This window comes from Acanthochromis polyacanthus, chromosome 10 (genome assembly GCF_021347895.1).
Source record: "Acanthochromis polyacanthus isolate Apoly-LR-REF ecotype Palm Island chromosome 10, KAUST_Apoly_ChrSc, whole genome shotgun sequence".
Classification (NCBI taxonomy): domain Eukaryota; kingdom Metazoa; phylum Chordata; class Actinopteri; family Pomacentridae; genus Acanthochromis; species Acanthochromis polyacanthus.
Window position 1 is genome coordinate 20987401 of NC_067122.1, and position 20318 is coordinate 21007718.

General features: G+C 39.2%; 2 protein-coding genes across 2 annotated transcripts in view; both read right to left on the reverse strand.

Annotated features, from left to right (window-relative positions):
* Positions 1–2896: 2896 nt before the first annotated feature.
* Positions 2897–8983, reverse strand: cd74a (CD74 molecule, major histocompatibility complex, class II invariant chain a). The gene is made up of 9 exons (XM_022189498.2): positions 8798–8983; positions 6936–7114; positions 5601–5683; positions 5412–5468; positions 5245–5328; positions 5060–5138; positions 4013–4213; positions 3853–3920; positions 2897–3747 (listed from the first exon to the last, which is right to left on the reverse strand). Exons 1-8 carry the CDS (start codon positions 8884–8886, stop codon positions 3877–3879), a joined length of 816 nt encoding a protein of 271 aa, XP_022045190.2. The 5' UTR covers positions 8887–8983; the 3' UTR covers positions 2897–3747; positions 3853–3876.
* Positions 8984–11481: 2498 nt separating this feature from the next.
* Positions 11482–20318, reverse strand: part of ndst1a (N-deacetylase/N-sulfotransferase (heparan glucosaminyl) 1a) — a 46717-nt gene continuing 37880 nt past the window's right edge. Inside the window, exons 7-15 of the mRNA XM_022189499.2 lie at positions 19631–19759; positions 17960–18142; positions 17507–17603; positions 17079–17202; positions 15910–16084; positions 14860–15030; positions 14250–14359; positions 13478–13580; positions 11482–13394 (exon numbers count right to left, since the gene is read on the reverse strand). Coding sequence (XP_022045191.1) covers positions 13275–13394; positions 13478–13580; positions 14250–14359; positions 14860–15030; positions 15910–16084; positions 17079–17202; positions 17507–17603; positions 17960–18142; positions 19631–19759 — 1212 coding nt within the window. The 3' untranslated portion in view covers positions 11482–13274. The remainder of the gene's footprint in view (positions 13395–13477; positions 13581–14249; positions 14360–14859; positions 15031–15909; positions 16085–17078; positions 17203–17506; positions 17604–17959; positions 18143–19630; positions 19760–20318) is intronic.

Here is a 20318-nt window from a genome sequence, read left to right on the forward strand (position 1 = left end):
GGAAAATAATTTATTCACTGTAGGCCATTCGTTAAATTGTAAATAAAAGCAAGCTATACCTAAATATGTCTACTGTCAGCATCAAATAAGAAGTATAACATAATGTCCCACTGCTCAACCTCACGTGTCAGGAGACAAACAAACTGGGCTGCTGGTTGCTATGGAAACTCTCAAAACATTTGTCCATGAACACACTGTCTTTCCATGTAGATGTTGGTCACACGTGGAGAACAGACCCAAACAGAGAATATTTAAGCTGCTCCAATGTGCTGAAAGCCACAAAGTTTGGAAATGAATCGACATTGTAGGCTGTGAATAACAATAATGCTGCACCTGAATCCAATCCTCACTGAAAACGTGAAGAAGCTGCTGCTAAAATGACAGTGAGCCCCAAAAGCCCCAGATACAGTGACAGGGCAGGCAGAAAGACAAGTGAATATGTCAGGATCCAAGGAGGAAAATGCTGGCATGGTTTCAGAGGGACCTAGAAAATTCATTTTTTAAGAGACTAAATCCAAGGCTTTGAATAAAACAAAAGATTGCTTTATTTAAAAAAAAAGGAAAATGCAATTTTAATAAAAGAAAGACCTGGAAAGACCTTATGAAATGTAAAAAACAACAACAACAACTCTGAATTCATACATTATAATTTTGGGAATTAAAGCTTTCTGACATAAAATGGGATTTTTCCAAAAACTGAACACATTTATCACAATATTTGTGTACATTAATTTCAGTTTCATAATTGTCAAAAAATACATTTCTTTTGTCAGTAATGTTTTACAATAGAGTTGTCATGCTGTGTTCAGATAGGATATAAAATGTTTACTTATTCCAACACAAGAACCTTTGGCGTCACTGTATAGAAATTACACAACAAACACATAATTCTTTAGGGAATTAAGGATTTCTGACCTAAAATTGGATTATTACAGAAACTGAACACATGTTCCCCATGTTTGTCTTAACAGTCATTTTTGTTCCATTATTGTAAAAGAAAAATAACCTGTTTTGTCGGTGATACAGTACAGTATTCGCCATGCAGTGTTCTAATCTTCTAAAGCATGTCCACTAAATCCAGCAGAAGTACCTCTGGCTTCACTTCAGAAATTACACACTATACAAATCTAAATCTCCTCTTGTATTTCTTGAAATCAAACACTTGCTTGCCTCCATCCAGTTCAGACGTAGATGAGTATTTGTTGGCACTGAAAACGTATGACCTGCTTATTTCTTAACTGACTTCTGATGTTCTGCCTCAGGTGTTCCCACTGCCTTTTCTCACACCTCTGAAAGAAGAGTGCGATCTGTATTCTGGGACATACAGCACTTCCTCCACACATGACGGAAGAAGTGCAAAATAAACTTTAACAGTCAAGATATTTTAGACATCAGCACCACGAGGGAGAGCAACAGCCATCAACACTTTTCCAGACATCCAGATTTTGTTGGCAGATATGCGCAGCCCAACAATACAAGCAATTTACATGTCGCCAAGGACCGTGAAAACAGCTGAGTCAGAGATCAGCACAGTTTCTCTCGGATGTTTATCAGATCTTGTTCATTTGATGATTGTTTGATAAGAAGGCCTCATTTTAAACTGGACTGGGTGGAAGTTTGGCTTCTTTTGTGTCTGTCTTCCTTAGAACTTGCATGAATGAGGATTAAAGGTTGAAATGATGAATGTTAAGCTGTGAAAAAATGCTTAATGTTTAAAGTAAGGGAACAGGAAACGTCTCGAATGCAAAACTAAGTCAAGCGTACTTCACTGGAAAGTTAAACTTGAAACTAGAAACAGGTCACAAAATCCAGGATTAAGTCAGCAGTCACAGTTTATCATAGTTTATTAAGGCCCCCTTTTTATCTTTAACACACTGTAAGAACATGTGTAATTTAGTAGTATTTTCTCTTTGTATTTTACAGATTTTTTTCTGATATTTTTAAATCCATGAAAATATCAATAAAGCTACAAAAATGGACTGTTAATTTACATGTCGAACACAAGATAACCGTTACAGAACCTGCAACTGTTGATAATTACATTTTTTTTAAAGAAAATGTTTAACACATAAAAATTGTTGAAATATGTATCATAATTTAGCTTATTTCACGTTTATTTAGTAGATTAAGTAAAGATTTAATGCTGTAAAAATTCCCCCATCCATCCATCCATCCATCCATCCATCCATCATCTACACCGCTTCATCCTCATTCAAGTCACGGGACGCTGGGGCCTGTCCCAGCTGACTTAGAGTGAAGGCAGGGGACAAAGATTAATTTAATTGAAAAATGAAAGATGTGAAAGACCAACAAGCACATTCACACCTAGAAACTATTTAGAATCACCAAATAACCTCAGCATGTTTTTGGACTGTGGGAGGAAGCCGGAGAACCTGGAGAAAACCCAGCAGGGAGAACATGCAAACTCCACACGGAAAGATCCCAGGAAGGCAGGGACACAAACTGAGGATCTTTGAGCTGCAAGGTGACAGCGCCAACCAAAGAGCCACTGTGTAACCCAATGCTGCCTGTACATTTCTAAAAAAAATTAGATAAAATTAATGATAATTAGCAGAAAAACAAGTATTGGCTGTGTAATTTTACATACTCATTTGTCAAATGAGACATCTTACATTGCTAGAAGTTTTGACAATTGGACATTTCATTGATTTTGCACATCTTCATCAGTTATTAAACATTGAAAGCCAATAATTTACTTATTTTATGTGAAATTAAAGATACAAATGTTTTAACTACAGATTACTATTAATCTTCTGCATGATTCTTCAGATAGTTATTTTCTTTTTTCCGTTAATTTTTTTTGTGCCACTTCTGCTGAAATATGTTTTTTTTAACAGACTCGACATTTTGACATTGGTAAAATAATGCACACTGCTGTTGGGAAAACTTTATTTAACCTTAAGAGAAACACCTTCACATAGCAGTCACTTTCTCCCAAACGCCCAACTTATAAAGTCCAGGTTCACCCAAATTACTAAACAAAGTTAACTTACTCGACTCTCATGCGATCCAGCCATGCACGTAGTATTGGTTTTATTTAGCTGGGTTTAATTTGTGGTGCTGACAGCATTGAAAACATTTAAGAAATCAAACAGCAGCATCTCTTTCCAGAATCTGTCTCCTTTACTCTGAATAATTCACAGAACTCACTGTGGACAGTTTTAACAGATACTACTTTCTACCAGAGTAACAGTACCTGTGAGAACTGTCCTCTGTGAGGTTTGTGGATTATCAGAGAAACAGAGGACAGTTTCTGGAAAGAGTTTCAGCTGTTTACATTTTTAAATGTCATTTTTCAATGCTGTACGCTCCATCAACAAACTTTCCCATCATGAAAGTGGACTGAAACGACATGAAAGTGGAATGATCTCTGTATTTTGTAGTTTAGATGAACTGACCCTGTAAGCATTGTTTAGAGCAAGAAACACTTTAAAAACTCACAGACTTTGATAAACACTGCTTAGATGATGCAGATACACCTCTAAATATATTTGCTACAAATGACAAAAAAATAGAAACTGTGTAGCAGTCCTCTACTGGTTTGATTTCAAGCAGCCACAAAATGCTAAATGTCATGGGATTACATGGAAGAAAAGCTCATCAGGAAATAAAACTACGAATCTATTAGAAGCAGATCAGCATCAAGTTTTTAAAAAATGATTTCTCATGTCTGCAAAGATAGCTTCATGAAGTTGCTTCAGCTGTTGCTTCGTTTGATTCATTTGTCTGTGAAAAGAGAAACATAACAAGTGATGATGGGCAGCATTCGAAAGGGTTGCAAATGAACATCCTGATTTTGTAAAATCTTTACAGATCATCTGAGGGACTCACCATCAGGGACGAAGGTCTTCTGCATCATCCTGGGGCAACCATCATGCGACGAGGAGCATAGGCTGAAGCTAACAGGAAAACAAGGGAAGCAATTTAGTTCGTCATCACTCATGACAGTGTCAAGTGAAAATAGAAGAGTCATTTAAGTTGTGTCCTTCACCTCCGCTGCACTGAGGACGGCCGCGCACGGTGGTGCCCTGGATGGGATTGCCGGCTGTATCCACACACCAGCAGAAGCCGTTGGAGAACCAGCACTGGATGGGCTTGTAGCGACCCTCCTCATCACACTGGGGCCTGTATTCACCGATCTTGGTGCGTTCAGCTGTTGCCTCAATCTGGCATTTGGTCTTGACCACAGAGGCTGTTTGAAGGAAGGAGTTAGAAACAATGCTACATGAAAGGAGTGTTTGGTTTTAATTACCGGTGACTGTACCACATAATTCAAATCAAATCAAACTTTAAAAAAAAGGTGGGTCTTGAGCCTGCTCTTTAAAACATGAACGTTCTCTGCGGCCCTGAGGTTCTCCGGCAGGTCGTTCCAGAGGCGAACGCCATAAAATTGGAAGGACACCTCACCTTAAGTCTGTGTTCTGGCTTCGGGGGTAGCCAGGGACGGCTGCTGGAGGAGCGCAGGGTTCGCAAAGGTTCATAATGTAAAAGCAGCTCTGAGACATAAGACCATTAAGACACTTAACAACCATTAAGAGAACCTTAAAATCAATCCTGGAAGACACGGGGAGCCAATGCAGCGATGCTAATATCAGTGTAATGTGGGCCCGCTTTCCTGGACTTTGTCAATTAACAATGTGCAGGTGGTAATGGAGAGTGCAGGAAAAGAAATGCAACTTTTTGGTAAATTTACTTTTTCACTTTCATGCTGTGTTAGATGAGAGAATTAAAACTACTCTCATACCTGCCTATTTAGCTAAGCTAGTTAGCTTAGCATAAAAGACTGCAAAAGGGGGGAGACACCTTGCCTAGCTTCCAGCACTGTTTTTTGGTTTGTGTTTTCAAGTCAATCAACTAAAACTGATTATATCCCTCCCCATCAATTCTGTCTTACACTGATATTCCCACGGTAATAACAGACAGCTGAGGTCTTTCAGTTGCATATTGCTGGCTACAGGAATTGTAGGAAAATCAGCATCTGTCTTTGTGTTTACATGAGCGAAACGCTAAAATTTAAAGGGAATAAAGTTGCAGTAACCTGGCTGAGATGTTGGGGGTGCAGGCTCCTCCTGGGCCATCTGGAAGATCAGCCAGAAACGCACCCAAGACCGGAAGCTCTGCAGAAAGCAATGTGTTAAACAAACACCGCTGATGAGATCAACTCATTTGATTTATTTATATTTTGGCTTGATTAGCTCCATCTGAGAGTGTGTGAGGCTTCACCTTCCACTCGCTGTCATCCATCTGTTGCTGCAGGCTCTGCACGTTGGCCAGGAAGGTCTCGTTGAAGTGCGGCAGCTGGGAGTCCTGCTCAAAACATGTCAGAAGTTTAGCAACAGAAGTGTAACATTAGCAAAGTGAGGACACATAGGATACTGAGTGCAACTAACCTTCATGAGGTCCATCACCTGTTTCTCCACGTTGACAAATTCAGGTTCCTCAACTTTCTGATGGCAGGAAAAAGAGAAGTCAAGTATTCAGAGTATGTACATTTAACATAAAAGTTTCATATTCAATCATTTGGGATTCACTTTAAGTATTACATAAAGGGTTTGTCCAGGAAGCAAGAGTACACTTACTTTCGAGGGTTTGTCCTCAGAAGTGAAATCCATCAGCAGAGGCAGGGTGTTCATGGGCATGGCCATCCGCATTGGACCGCGAGCTGAAAAACAAGGAACAGTAAATTAAGTTAACATGCAGGGCAAAATAATCAACTTTGTGTGTCTGAAAACATTCCACAGAAAAACTTTAAAATGGGCTAAAACAAATTAAAATACAAGACAAACGAAAGACAAAAAAGTATATATATATAAAACCCGGACAAAAACATAAGACTAGAAAAGTCAAAGTGAACAAAATGCTATGCCAGTGTCATTCCATCTCAAGTCATGAGTTTCTTTATTTCTATTAAGTTTTATGGCGTGTGTATATATATATGTATATATATATATATATATATATATATATATATTCAAAAATAATATTTTTCTAATTTTTCTTACACATTTAAATTCAATTTTATATCATAATAATGATAATATATATAATTTTTGTTTTTGTGGTAAAATTTGTCATATCTGTAAAGTCAGTTTAAAAAGCTCAATGAAAATAACTTTCATTTCATATTATGAAGTAATTCATATTAGAATATATTTTGTTTTGTATTGTTATAACAAGCAACTACATGTGGTTTAGAAAATATCACTGTTATAATTCTTTGTTAATGTGTTCAAAGATTAGCCTTTCATGATGGCTACTTATTTTTCATATTTCAACTCACACAGATAAATTCACCGCCTTGATAAATCTTATGGCTCCTGAATCAATTACACAATGGAAAATGACAGTACAGGCATTTTTAGAAAAAAAGTCTTGAAGAGTATTTGGTTGTACAGTAATCTAAAATTTCACGACATTATTTTTAAAAATCCATAATTTATAATAAAAAAGTTTCAAACAAATCAGAAATGGGAGAGCAAGTGGACTGTAAGAATTTGGAATGGAAAACCCTTAATAATGCTCTCTGTTCATCAGTGTACAATGAAAGTTTTATTGTCTTTCCTGGTCATGCACTTTGGTGACACAGATTTGTCCTACATGTCAACCACAAAAGCAAGGTTTTGGAACAGAATGGATGTAGAATATATTCAGGGAATTCCAAACATTACTTCTTTAAATCTTACATCAGTAACATCAGCATGAAGATATCAGGCAGTTATTTCCTCCCTGTGAATTAACACACTTTCATTTCTCTATCCAGCTTTCACATCAACTTCTTCAGAACCAACACTAACTTCCCTCTCCACCTCTTCAGCCCTCTTCTTCCTCCTCTCCCTCCTGTCTGATGACTAATATTGACAATGACGTGTCTCTATGGGCCGGCCTGCTCTGTGTAGTAATTATGATTTTAATACCTCCGGGAGTCTGGGATGCGCGGGACACATCTTTGCTAAGTTTTTCCGAGTTCCTCTGAAGCGTGTGGATCTGCTGCTTCTGGTCGAACACCATGTAGGCAGTGAAGACCTGGCTGGCCACCAGCACACATGCCAAAGTCGTGATGCCTGCAATCTTGAAGGCACGTTTGTTGGAGCCCCTGCAAAAAAAACCCCAAGTAAAACGTGTCACTTGAAGAAGACAAAACAGCGGAGCTCAGAGGGAGAAAGGACGCATAGAAAATCTGAGAGAAATAAAAAGTGTGATTCTAACTTTTACAAAAGATCCCATAGTATTAAAATGACTTGAGGGGATTTCCAAAAGTGCACTGAGTGGCATTTAAATGGGCAATTAATTTAGATTTTGGACAGTCCAGGCCTAAAAAAGAACCCAAAACCCATCAGAAAAACCAGTGTTCATGCCATAAACAATATTTTCTGCTAACAATTCCAAAAACATTATGATGCAAAATGTCACTGTTTAGTAAATATCTGAATTTCTTTGTTTCTGCATTTTTTTGTGCTTATTACTAATAAGAAATATGTGCTGAAACCACTGGTCTTTAACACTTTCATGTTAAAAGGGGCACACGTCCATCCATGCTGATATTGCTGATGTAGATGACCTCTGAACTGTTTTTGTGCTAATTAACTGATAATAACCATTTGGTGGATTCTTGCCTTGACCTTTGTCCTGTCTTTTAGTAGTTTGTGACATAATACATAAACCAGCAATTTTCATCCATACTTTAAATGAAAATAAACCAAAATCTACATTAAGTCATATATATATATATATATATATATATATATATATATATATATATATATGTATATACACACACACACATATATGTAAACAAGAGACTTGAATACAGTCCCTTGTTCTGATGCTGCTTCAGCCAATAGAATTTAAGCATCACTGGTTACTAGGCAGATGACTTCCACTGATGTTACAAGGAAGTACACAGCCTGCTCTGATTTAGAGCTTGTTAAAAGACATGTATGCTGCTGTAAAATAAGCTACATCTCAAAAAAAGTTTCCAAACCCCAACAGCACATTAATTTCTTACAGAATTGTTACATAATCTAAAGAAAGCTTCAAGAAACTCATGTATCCCCATGTACTGTATGTAAACAACATCATTCAATCCTGTCAGGGGTTATTTCATGATTAAGATGCAAAATCTCATTTATTTTTAAGACAGTGATTTTAACCAGAAATGCATCAAAGTCAACAATCTAGTCAGTGTTAGGGAACAGCAAGCTTTAATCATTAGTAATCTTCTGCTGCCAAGTTTTTTTATATACTTCAGGGACAATGATAAGATTTATCACTCATAAAGATATCTATTTCTAAGTGCAAAAAGCAAAAATGGCCAATAAGCTTCTCTGATTATTTATGAACCAATTAGAAATCACTGCATCAGCAGTTACTAGGCAGAGCCCTCGTCTCGATGTAGAGTGAAATTTGTACTTTCCAGGTTAATCAAGAGCAGTTAAGAGTGTAATTATTTTTTAACACATATTAAATATCAGAAATGTTGCAACACATAACATTTGAATGCAGCATATATAGAAAATAATACATCTACATGGTTTCACTGTTTCATGAGCTAGTCTGAAAAAGTAAAACAGCACATTTTTGAATATATTTTCTATGCCTAAAATAAATTTCAAGCGAACTCTAATAATCCACTTTAATTCTGATATATTTCTCACTTGTGATTTAGCTGAATGCAAAATAAAACCTTTACTTTCTAAGCAGAGTTTACATTGTGGCTATACCTTCTGAGAAACCATGTTGTTATTATGAATAAAACTTTTATATAATAAGTTCTCACCCTCTGGTTGCTGTCCGGGGCACAAGGGCCTCCTCACTGGCTGCCAGACTCCCTGTGTCCAGGGGCCTATCATCTCGAGTCTCGGCCATCTCTCTTGGATGTCTCTCTCAGCTTCTTCAAGACAAAACAGTGGAAAGAACCCCGCAGATCAAGTGCATAAATTGCCTTTGGAAATGAGGAAGGAACACCGTGCAGCTTCCTCAGAAAGTCTCCGTCTTAAACACCCTGTGGGATGGATCAACGCAGAGAGCTCTGATTGGTCACTTTTTAACAGCATCACTGGTTGTCAGAAGCAGACTCCAGGTTGATTTCACCCTAACCCGTTCTGTTGTGTGGTCTTTTCTATAGTCTTTGTTAATTCTATACCAAACTGTTTTCTACAATGGCGTTATAAACTGTGTTTTATTACTACAATATTATTTCATTACGGTAGTACTATAACAATGATCTATGTACTTTCTATAGTTCAATGTTTTTCCTTTTTTTTTAAGTAGAAATTTTATAGGGGAAATTTAAAATTGAAATGCACCTTTTTGTGAAATTTGTGTACTAATAATATTTGAACAGTAGCAAGTACATTAATATTCCTAAATTCAGCAACTGATTGTTATTTATGTTGTCTTATTTCCTGGAACAACAGAGGAGGCTACTTTGTCTTGTTTTGGGTGTTTTCCCCCAAGCAGGAAGGTAACATGAACAAGCATGTGATACACACGTGGACAAAATTGTTGGTACCCCTCAGTTAAAGAAGGAAAAACCCACAATTCTCACTGAAATCACTTGAAACTCACAAAAGTAACAATAAATAAAAATTGATTGAAAATTAAAAAATCAAAATCAGCCATCACTTTTGAATTGTTGATTAACATAATTATTTAAAAAAACAAACTAATGAAATAGGGCTGGACAAAAATGATGGTACCCATAACTTAATATTTTGTTGCACAACCTTTTGAGGCAATCACTGCAATTAAACGATTTCTGTATTTGTCAATGAGCGTTCTGCAGCTGTCAACAGGTATTTTGGCCCACTCCTCATGAGCAAACAGCTCCAGTTGTCTCAGGTTTGATGGGTGTCTTCTCCAAATGGCATGTTTCAGCTCCTTCCACATATGTTCAATGGGATTCAGATCTGGGCTCATAGAAGGCCACTTTAGAATAGTCCAACGCTTTTCTCTCAGCCATTCTTGGGTGTTTTTGGCTGTGTGTTTTGGATCGTTGTCCTGTTGGAAGACCCATGACCTGCGACTGAGACCAAGCTTTCTGACACTAGGCAGCACATTTCTCTCCAGAATGCCTTGATAGTCTTCAGATTTCATCGTACCTTGCACACTTTCAAGACACCCTGTGCCAGATGCAGCAAAGCAGCCCCAAAACATTACTGAGCCTCCTCCATGTTTCACCGTAGGGACAGTGTTCTTTTCTTCGTATGCTTGGTTTTTGAGACTATGAACATAGAGTTGATGTGCCTTACCAAAAAGCTCCAGTTTGGTCTCATCTGTCCAAAGGACATTCTCCCAGAAGCTTTGTGGCTTGTCAACATGCATTTTTGCAAATTCCAGTCTGGCTTTTTTATGAGTTTTTTTCAGCAGTGGTGTCCTCCTTGGTCGTCTCCCATGAAGTCCACTTTGGCTCAAACAACGACGAATGGTGCGATCTGACACTGATGTACCTTGGCCTTGGAGTTCACCTTTAATTTCTTTGGAGGTTGCTCTGGGCTCTTTGGATACAATTCCAACGATCCGTCTCTTCAATTTGTCATCAATTTTCCTCTTGCGGCCACGTCCAGGGAGGTTGGCTACTGTCCCGTGGGTCTTGAACTTCTGAATAATATGAGCCACTGTTGTCACAGGAACTTCAAGCTGTTTAGAGATGGTCTTATAGCCTTTACCTTTAAGATGTTTGTCTATAATTTTTTTTCGGATGTCCTGGGACAATTCTCTCCTTCGCTTTCTGTTGTCCATGTTCAGTGTGGTACACACCTTTTCACCAAACAGCAGGGTGACTACTTGTCTCCCTTTAAATAGGCAGACTGACTGATTATGAGTTTGGAAACACCTGTGATGTCAATTAAATGACACACCTGAGTTAATCATGTCACTCTGGTCAAATAGTTTTCAATCTTTTATAGAGGTACCATCATTTTTGTCCAGGCCTGTTTCATTAGTTTGTTTTTTTAAATAATTATGTTAATCAACAATTCAAAAGTAATGGCTGTTTTTGATTATTTAATTTTCAATAAATTTTTATTTATTGTTACTTTTGTGAGTTTCAAGTGATTTCAGTGAGAATTGTGGGTTTTTCCTTCTTTAACTGAGGGGTACCAACAATTTTGTCCACGTGTGTACATGTCAATCTATTGCAGCTTTGGTTAAACATGGGACAAAGGATATTTTAAAAACCTGATTTGTTTTGTTCTGGAACAAGGCGTTTTATCCGACAATGAGGAAGGAATTCAGCTTCTCGAAAGTACCTCACTCTGAAGTGAAACCACAATGCAAATCAGTGTGATTTTCAGTCATGTCCAAGCCAAACACCGAGAAACTGAAAGGTTTTCTTGGAATCTCAACAAAAGCAGCCACAGATTCACTTTGAATTAGCAGCTACCCTGAAAAGTACAAGTGGGTTTTATTATCGCCTCGAAGCTCGGCTGAGAAAGAAGAGAAGAAAAACGATGCAACTACTGAAAAATACAGTGGTGTTTTATTTGCAAATTAAAAAGCACCGACAATATTAGTTACACTGTAAAAATTATTGACAACAATTACAAATCTTTATCATACAGTCCAGGAGATTAGTACCATCGTTGCTGTTATGTGTTATCACTTAATACTTTATATGGAGAGACTTGGTACCTTTGTACAATAGTTGGCAGTGAGAGGACATGAGAGGAAATAATCTTAGCGACGCACCTTCGCACAATGAAAACATCCAAACTCCCCTCAGCACAGCACTGACAGTTCACACTAAGAAGAATGGGCTGATGGAGAGTGTAAACCCAAACACATTCAATAATTTAGGTCTACCGAGGGGTTTTTCGCATTATGTACATTACAAAGTCAGGAAATAATGGACCAACATGTGCATTGTTATTACATCAGAACATTGTACAAAACTATTGCAATAAGAGCAGCTTTTTGTTATCTATGCTTGACATCTAGTTGCAGTGGTGACGCCTCGACCGACAACCAAACGTCCGTGTGGTGTCACTGGGCAGACTGTTTTCGCCTGGTGGCTTTACACGCTTTTTACCCAGAGACAGCGTTATTTTTTCCTCTCCCCGCCCCCGAATTAAAATCCTATAGTAAATGAAGTGAAATAAAACAGAAGACAAAATATACAGTTTTGACAAAAACAAAACAAAACAAAAAAAAACCAGATGCTGAAAACAGATTTTGAAATGCACACTGGTTTCTGTACACGATCTGAATCTATCGGACCAGAGGGCTTATTTAAAGATACAGTAGCTAGCTTATGATCTTCTTCACAGATTGTAGTCGGAGGAGCCGTTGTGTTCGTGTGCTTTCCAGTAACCTGTACGTTCAGAATCGACATTTGCTCGAGTGCCTAAAACATTGTGCTTTCAATCCTACTCGTCCCTGCTTCAGCCAGCTCAGAGGTCATGAAACTGACTGAAAAGCAGGCTGAGCTGAACACAGGATAAATAACTGCCCTGTACACCCTGCCTATGTGAAAACAACGTAGCTAAGATGTTTAGTTTTGGTACATTCTAAAACAATGCATTGCCATCAGCATTATAGAAACGTTAAAATCAGAAAAACAAAACATAAAATTAAAATGAAAAAAGAACCCTCAAAAGTCCACGTGGTAATAGTATAATGAAGATTCTGTCCTGGCACTTGTAAATGTGATAACTAGATTCTACCAAGGCCTATCGAGTAAGGCTACAACATGCAGCCTGAGTCAAGACTCCAGGTGTCCCCTCATGAAAACACTTATGTCAAAGGCATTTGCAACCAATGTCTCTCTGTCGATCAGGCAGCCAACCTTTAAGTCTGCATTTCGTTGCCTGTTTTCCTGCATGAACAGATGACGCCGTTCATTCTTCTGTCACCCGTTTTCCAAACCTGAAGCTGCTCAAGCTTCAGACCCTTTTTTCCTCTTTTTCATTTCCAGGAAGAAGTTCATGTGAAGAAAAGAACGTTTGACTGAGGAGAACCAGTGATGTGATTACCAAACACTGCAGGTCCCTCATGTGCCACCACTTCCCTGTTTCTTCTTCAGGACAAACCATTAGGCTTTCCCGTGTTCCTGGTTCGTCCACTGCTGCCCGTATTTGGGAAGATCGCGGTTACGTTTTGAGGTCTAGTTGGGCATCCCTCCCTCGAATTTCAACATTTTTCCTTTCTGTCGAAACTGTTTGGGATCTTTGACCCTTCAGGCCGGGTGGCCAGTGAGCCCCAGCAGGGTAGAGCAGTGGTTCAGTGTGGAGCTGTGGTCTTCTCCGGTGGTGCTGCTACCTGGTGTGGACCAGCTCTTCTCGGAGCCAGCTGGGCAGCGGCTGACCCATCCTGTAGAGCAGCTTCGACAGCTCGATGTTGTGATCCCTATAGTACTCCCTGAGGAACCCCTGGGACTGAATAAGACAAAGTGGCAAATTAGATGTAAAGAAACTAATGTACAGCAAATGTGACTCTAAAGACGAGAACACGATCATACCTCTGGGTCCATGTCAGGGTACCTGCGTCCTTTACTCTTTCCCAAACACTTTGTCTTCCCTCCTTCCAGCAGCTGACACCAAAAGCCTTTCTTCGGGTCGAACCTGTGCGTAAGAGATACAAGAAAACATTATGAACTTCAAAACACTTAATTTAAAGTTCTGATTGCATTTTAATAGACAGTCTCGCTCTTTGTTTTGCAGCTCATGCACGTACGACCGCAATTTCTCGACTCTACAAATAATCCCAGTCCAGTAACCACTTTAAAGAAATGAAAAAAACACGGTTATTTCTTCCAGCACACATTCCAAGAGTGTGTGGGAAATCTTGTTTTGAGCAGATAAACCTTTAAAATGAACAATATTTACATTTTCAAAGAAAAAATTTGACGTGCTTTTAAGACATTAAACGAGTCAGATTAGGTTTTCTGTGGAAAAGCAATCGGAAAAAATGCATTATTCACAACAAAGGCATTTTAAATTCCCTAATGCGTGACTGGATGGGACTGTCAATAATTGCATATATGCATTTTCCTTTAATAACTACAAATGTGGTTCTCAGACGGCACCAGTAGAGAGATGACAGGCACATTTTTTTGGGTTTATGCAGCATAACAAGAGCAGAAACTGACTCCTGCCAGGTGACAAAATTCCACATCTGCATTTGGAGTTGATTCACCACCAGCAAGGCCATAAATCAGTCTGTTCAATTAATTTGTAAACTTGGCAGGTGAAACATTACACTGCAGCTGAACTGTGACGGGGGATACTTACGCTAAGATCTTGTGGTAGTTGATAATGTTAGCGAGGCCAAGAAACTTCTGGATTTTATCCATGACTGAAGCAGGCTCAGTTTTCAGCATCTGTCCATCCAAAACTAACAACTGGGTGAGACACAAAAAGAAACCAAACATTAGCTCAAGAACACAGCAGCTGTTTTTCGCTGCATTTACATTTTAACAAGGTTCCAGGGCTCAAAAATACATTTAGTTTTTGCTTATTACCATAAAGGCTTTATGAAAAGGTCAAAATAGAATGAAATGATCTCTAATGAACTGACATTACTGTTTGGTAATGCTGCCCACACTTAACCGTAGCTTAGTTGGGCAGCTTATAAATTTGAAATGTTTGGGATAATAAGTGCTTGTTTTTCCTCTTAAGTGTCCCTAAAGGGCAGCTTCCTCTCCCTCAAGGTTAAGTAGATTGAAAACATTCCCTGTAAAGAATGTAAAAAAGAGAGGACAAGCCTCTTACCACAAACCCATTATTATAAAGCTTAATATACCCACTGGAGGGCATTTTTACACTTCAACATGAGCAGAATTAGCATTAACATTGCTCACTGACTGGCTTATCACTATGTGCATGAAAACATCCTACATACCTGGCTGGAGTGGTAGAAGTTGAGCCAGCGCTCCAGGTGGATGGCGTACCAACCCGGCACCAGGCAGCGATTCTGGAGAACCCGTAGTTTGACCGGAGCGTTGTGGCCCGCAGTGATGACGTCGTGGAAGGAGTACTTCAACGCCACTGGGTCATCATGAGCTCTTTGGTGCTGTGAGGAGAAAGGAAATATCATATTAGAATGATTTATAATTAAAGGTGAACAAAGCAGGAGGCTTTACTACGATGCAAGTTTGGCATAGCCGAGCTTCCGTTGTGTAAGTCGGCTCGGCAAATACTAAAACCTCTGTCAGAGTTAACGGATATCATGAAAGTGGTGATCAACTGTCTTTGCTAACTCAGACTTTCTGCTGCAAACTCGTTCACATAAAAGGGTGTGCATCACGTGACTCTTCTTCTGCTTCAGTCAACAGGATGTCTGAATGGAGAACAATGAGGAATATAAGAATGTATGACTGTAAAAAGCTGCGACTGGAAGGAAGGAATGCTGGTAGAAAACAGGTAAACATGTTTTCTGGTAATGCATTCATTTAACTGATCACTTATTTCTCATCGATAGCTGCACAATAAAACTCTTTAACTTCATATATTTAAACATTATGTCCTCCTGAAGTACATTTCGGTCTGACGCTGTCCCGTAATGCAGGATTTTCCTAATTTTTTTGGCCAAAGTAAAATGAATATTACTGTTAAAAAATACCAGTCGATTAATAAATGTGTTAATCAGCTGCAGTGCCAGCAGTGAAAACAGACTTGGCTGCAAATCAGGACCAAAAATAAAAACATATTTATGCGATTTCTGCATCACCAGCTGAATACATGCAGGTTCCCAGGGCAACACGATGCGCCATGCTGTACCTGCACGACTTCATTCAGTGATATAAGCAACACACAGCTCAACAGGTTACAGCCCATTCAAATCTAAACTCCGAACATGACCTGCGGCATCAGTTACCATGGAGATTTAGCAGGTTAAAACTAAGCCACCTTTGTGACAAAACTCTCCAGCTCAGCGCTGCTCGTGACCGACCTGGTACCAAGAGTAAGCTCGGTCCGCCGGGTTGATGAGGATGGTGACGATCTTGGCTTTGGGCAGGAGAGCTGCAGCCCTCTGAGCGGCGACCTCAGAATCAAAGTAGTTGGCACTCTTCTCAAAGTAGTAGTCTGAACTGGTGTTGGAGGGCAGAGGGAAGTATTCCATGTACCTGACACACAACAAACACAAAAACGGCGTGACAAGCAGATCCACAGATGGCCTGGTCCAGTTTGCTCTCTGCAGATGAGGACAAGTTCTCTGTTCATGGTGTGGGTGATTAGCCATGCACAACAGCCTGGCACCACACATACAAACAATAACAAAAAAAACGAACATCTAACATTGTGTAGTGTTGTACAATGTTAATATTTGTGCAGCTCAGGCACAAATTTCTAACCTGCCAAGTGAATTTTGTGTTGGATTCTTTTTAGGTGCTGCAACGTGCGAAGCTTCATATTAATGCAGCTCGAAACCAATTAGAGGAAACCCTGAACAAAGACTTTCTAAATAAATAGGTGTCATTTCTGGTGTTGGTTTTGCATTTAGGCATGGGACTAATGAGTGGATATCATTTGCATTTTAATGCTTGAGACAAGACACTGCAGGCAGGTTAGAAACTTATTTGCATTAAGACAATTACTAGTGCTTTTTGGGTTTTTCTTATTTATAGCATGCTTTCTGAAATATCATGTTTATGTAACCAAATGAGGTATCATTTCATCAAATATGCACACATGCACATGTTCAACAGATAAACTGCTATCTTCCGAGGAGTTGAGGAAGAACAGTCCAAAGTCTCAAAAGTTGCTAGTGTGTAAAAATAACATGTTTTTGTCAATAGTGTGCTTAACTGTGTTTTTAAATTTTATTTGACATGCACAGCACTTTCAAACCTGCACTTTTAAATACAAAACAGGGGGGAAAAAAACATGATTTTATTGTACTATGAATGCAATTAACTGCACCTGAAAAACAATTTCCTCAAATAGAGATGATAAAGAGTCATCAAATAGACCTTTTAAGACAAAAAATATGAGCTATATCATGGAGCCACCTCTGAAACTCTCTCTTTGGTTAGATGTCATCAGTGACTCACTGCTGCCACAATTCTGCTGTGGCAAGAAAAAAAAAAAATAACATGATGTGAGTGAAAGTCTTCCTACCAGTCAATGCCTCTGTGATAGTTGTGTCCATTAAAGAACTGGATCTCTTCAAACGTCTCCTTGCTGGGGTAGTTACTGGTCAGATCAGGGTGCATGCCAAGAAACAGATAAAGGGCCGTTGTCCCTGAGAGGAGAACGAAAGAGCGAATAGCATCGAGAAGATAAAGGGAGGAAATAACGCAGAAGGTTTAAAGGAATGTGCTGAGAAATTACGTAAATCTCCTCTGAGTAGCAAAGAACTCGTGCTGCAAAATGCAACCACGGCAGACAACAGTAAAAAACACACATCTCAGATTTTCAAAGACATAATCAACATTTTCACTCCACTTGGAACAAAACACTACTTCTGCTTTGGACTGAATGAGGAACTTCTCCTGTAATCCTTTCTAACTCTGTCCTGTAGAGGGTGTTGAAGCACTGCGTCTCACCTGTCTTCTGAGGCCCGATGACGAGCAGTTTGGGGAAGCGGTCACATGTTTTCTCTTTGGACCAGATGTCCTTGTGCCTTTTGTCCTCACAAGGATCCTGTAGCCCACCAAAACACATAAATCATCCCTTTGTTAAGAGCGTGCTTCCAACAAAACTCCAACACGTGCACGTTTAAAAAAAACAAGCGAGGGCAGGTTAACCAGGTTCACTGAACGGCTCAACAATTTACAAAGGACGTTCCTTTGATACAAGATTAAACGTTTAAGATAATGACATCTACAATGATCAAATAAACATAATACGAGTCACACAGTGTGTCTGAATATGTACAGCTAAGGACGATTGGAAAGTAGATGGTATATATGAGGGACACTCTAAAGAAATTAGATCATAACAGCCTAAAAAACTCCAAAAAAAACCAAATGATTTTGTCGACAGTATTTTCGTCTCACCTGCCAGAGGGGGTCTCTCTCAGAGGGGAAGAGGCTGAAGTACTTCTGAGCCAGCTGAATAGGCGGCAGCGTCTGCATCTTCAGGTTGGTCCACGTCTGGATGAACATCACCAGGCTTTTAAAGGTGTACAGGCCGAGGCGGTCGTTTCCATAGTTGGACAGGTGGGTCATGAAGATACTAATCTGTGAATGGAAGCAAGCAGAGTAAGATTTACTATGGAGGTGAAAGCAAACTCAGTATGGTCTAAATTGGGTGCAAATTGGGTAAACTGTGCAAAAACCATGATGTCAATTTGGCTACAGCAGGAACAATTAGTTTATTGACTGACCAACAGAAAAATAATCTCTTGATGATTCCAGCTTCTTTAGGAGCTACTGCATGTTTTTCTCATATATCAGTGTGAACTTTGAGCTCTGGGAATGTTTTTGCTACGTTCTAATGTTTTACAGATGAAACGATAAAGTCACTAAATCAAGAAAATAACAAGCAGATTATTCCGTAATCAAAACAACTGCCAGTCTCTGCCCTAAATTTGACATTGCAGTTTATATGCCTACACAGTATAATGGATGCTAATTGTCTCATCAGCATTAGTTCAGTGTCCCTGCTCGGAATTAGCCGCTAAAAACACACGGATGAATGCTTTCTGTTCAGGGTTAAACTGATGCACCTTAGGAAAAGAAATGCAGAAGAATTCATACAGAATGGAGACCAAACCGCCATGAAAAAGATGAAACAAATGGTTCTGATTCCATAGCCTCTGAAACTCAAGTAGTTTCTGATCAATGTCAAACAGAAAGAAAAAAAAAAGAAGAAAGCTGATTTTCTTTGATTATAAAGCCTGGCATCAATAAGCACAGTATTTTTCCCCCACAGGTGCTACCAACACTCGAAAAAATGATGGCGCTTCATGCAATAGATATTTTACTCTTTGCTACATTTGTAATTCGTTCTTATACTTGTCTCCTTTTACTTTTGTCTCCTTGATGGTGTTCAACCCAGTTCAGCCGAAAAGTCCCCAGTGCTTTTGTGATGTGACTGTTGGTCACTAAAGGCTTCATGGTTCCACAGAAGACAGATTGCACATCATTCTGTTATTTACTGAATCTGGTTCAAACCAAATTTATGCTTGGCATTTTTTCAGCTGTGGCATAAACGAATAAAGCGACAGACAAAATATTACCATTGTAAGCTCAGATTTGGTGAGTTTACACTAATGGAACCATAGAATGACACATGAGTAGTTCAAGCACTGTTGGAAAGTTGACGATTTTTTTTTTCTGTTGTGTAATGCAATTCCTGGTGATTTTGAAAAAAAAAGATAAAGCTGCCAGCCGTCGTTAGACTTGAGGACGTTAAAATAGCAGGCATTGGGAAGCATATTATTGTCTGTAGTCTGCAAAGATGGCAACAAAAGCAGCCTTTTTATTATATCATGTCAAACATAAAACGTTGACAAATACGAGGAATTTTCAACAGTGTCTTGTCCCCAATAAAAGCGGCTTTCACTGCAGTGTAAAAAGAGAAAGCGCTATGCAGACATCATCGCGTGAGTCACCGACTCGTCATTGTCCTGTCCCTTGTTGAAATTTCAATTTGCACCAGCAGTTAAATGGGTTTCCAAGTGTGCAAGACAAATGCTGCGCTGTGTGGGTGTGTGCTCTACTCACGGGGTTGAGCAGAACGGTGAGGAAGAGTTCTCCTCCATTGATGAGCTTGTCCAGTTCATTCGGACTGCCCGGGTAGTCTTTATAGAAGATCGTGTGCGTGAAGAGTCCACATGTCTGCCTGGGCAACACCTGTGATATAAACAAACACAAAGTCACCAAACCAGAAAGAGGAGGGAAAAAAAAAAGATCACAAGCAATGCATTCACACAGATAAACACAGACACGCACACCATCAGCCCTCCACTGAGAGCCGAGCGGAGCTGTCAGCACTGCAGGCAGTTACCCCACACATTGTTTGCTTTCAATAACATTCATATTATGCAGCTCATTTAGCCAAAGCAAACCTCTTATTCACTCTGAGTCTATATGGAAATTCATGGAAATGCATTTACAGTTTGGAGTGTCTGGGGAACTGAATATCAATCATCAGTAAGCAGCGGAGACCGTCCAATCTCAAGGACGGGAACAGAGCTGGAGACCACACAGGCTGACTGAATGCCAGCACTACAAAGGAACTGGACTGAGGCTGCTCTGCTTCTTATCAGTTCTAAAGGTCAACCGGGGAAAGAAATGGATAAGAGTTCTTTCTTTCTTTTGTACCTCTTGAATGTAATCTATTCAACTTTAATTTTGCTCTCATAACTGTTTTCTTTAGAGGCGACTAGGGCTGTGAGGCTGACTAAAGTAC

What these genes read in the sequence shown, in the direction of transcription:
- cd74a (XM_022189498.2), bottom strand. Translation starts at nt 8,886, where the DNA reads ATGGCCGAGACTCGAGATGATAGGCCCCTGGACACAGGGAGTCTGGCA. An exon ending in CCCCGGACAGCAACCAGAGG is followed by an intron (nt 7,115 to 8,797) that starts GTGAGAACTTAT and finishes TTTTTTTTGCAG; the next exon opens with GGGCTCCAACAAACGTGCCT. An exon ending in CTGAGGACAAACCCTCGAAA is followed by an intron (nt 5,469 to 5,600) that starts GTAAGTGTACTC and finishes TCCTGCCATCAG; the next exon opens with AAAGTTGAGGAACCTGAATT.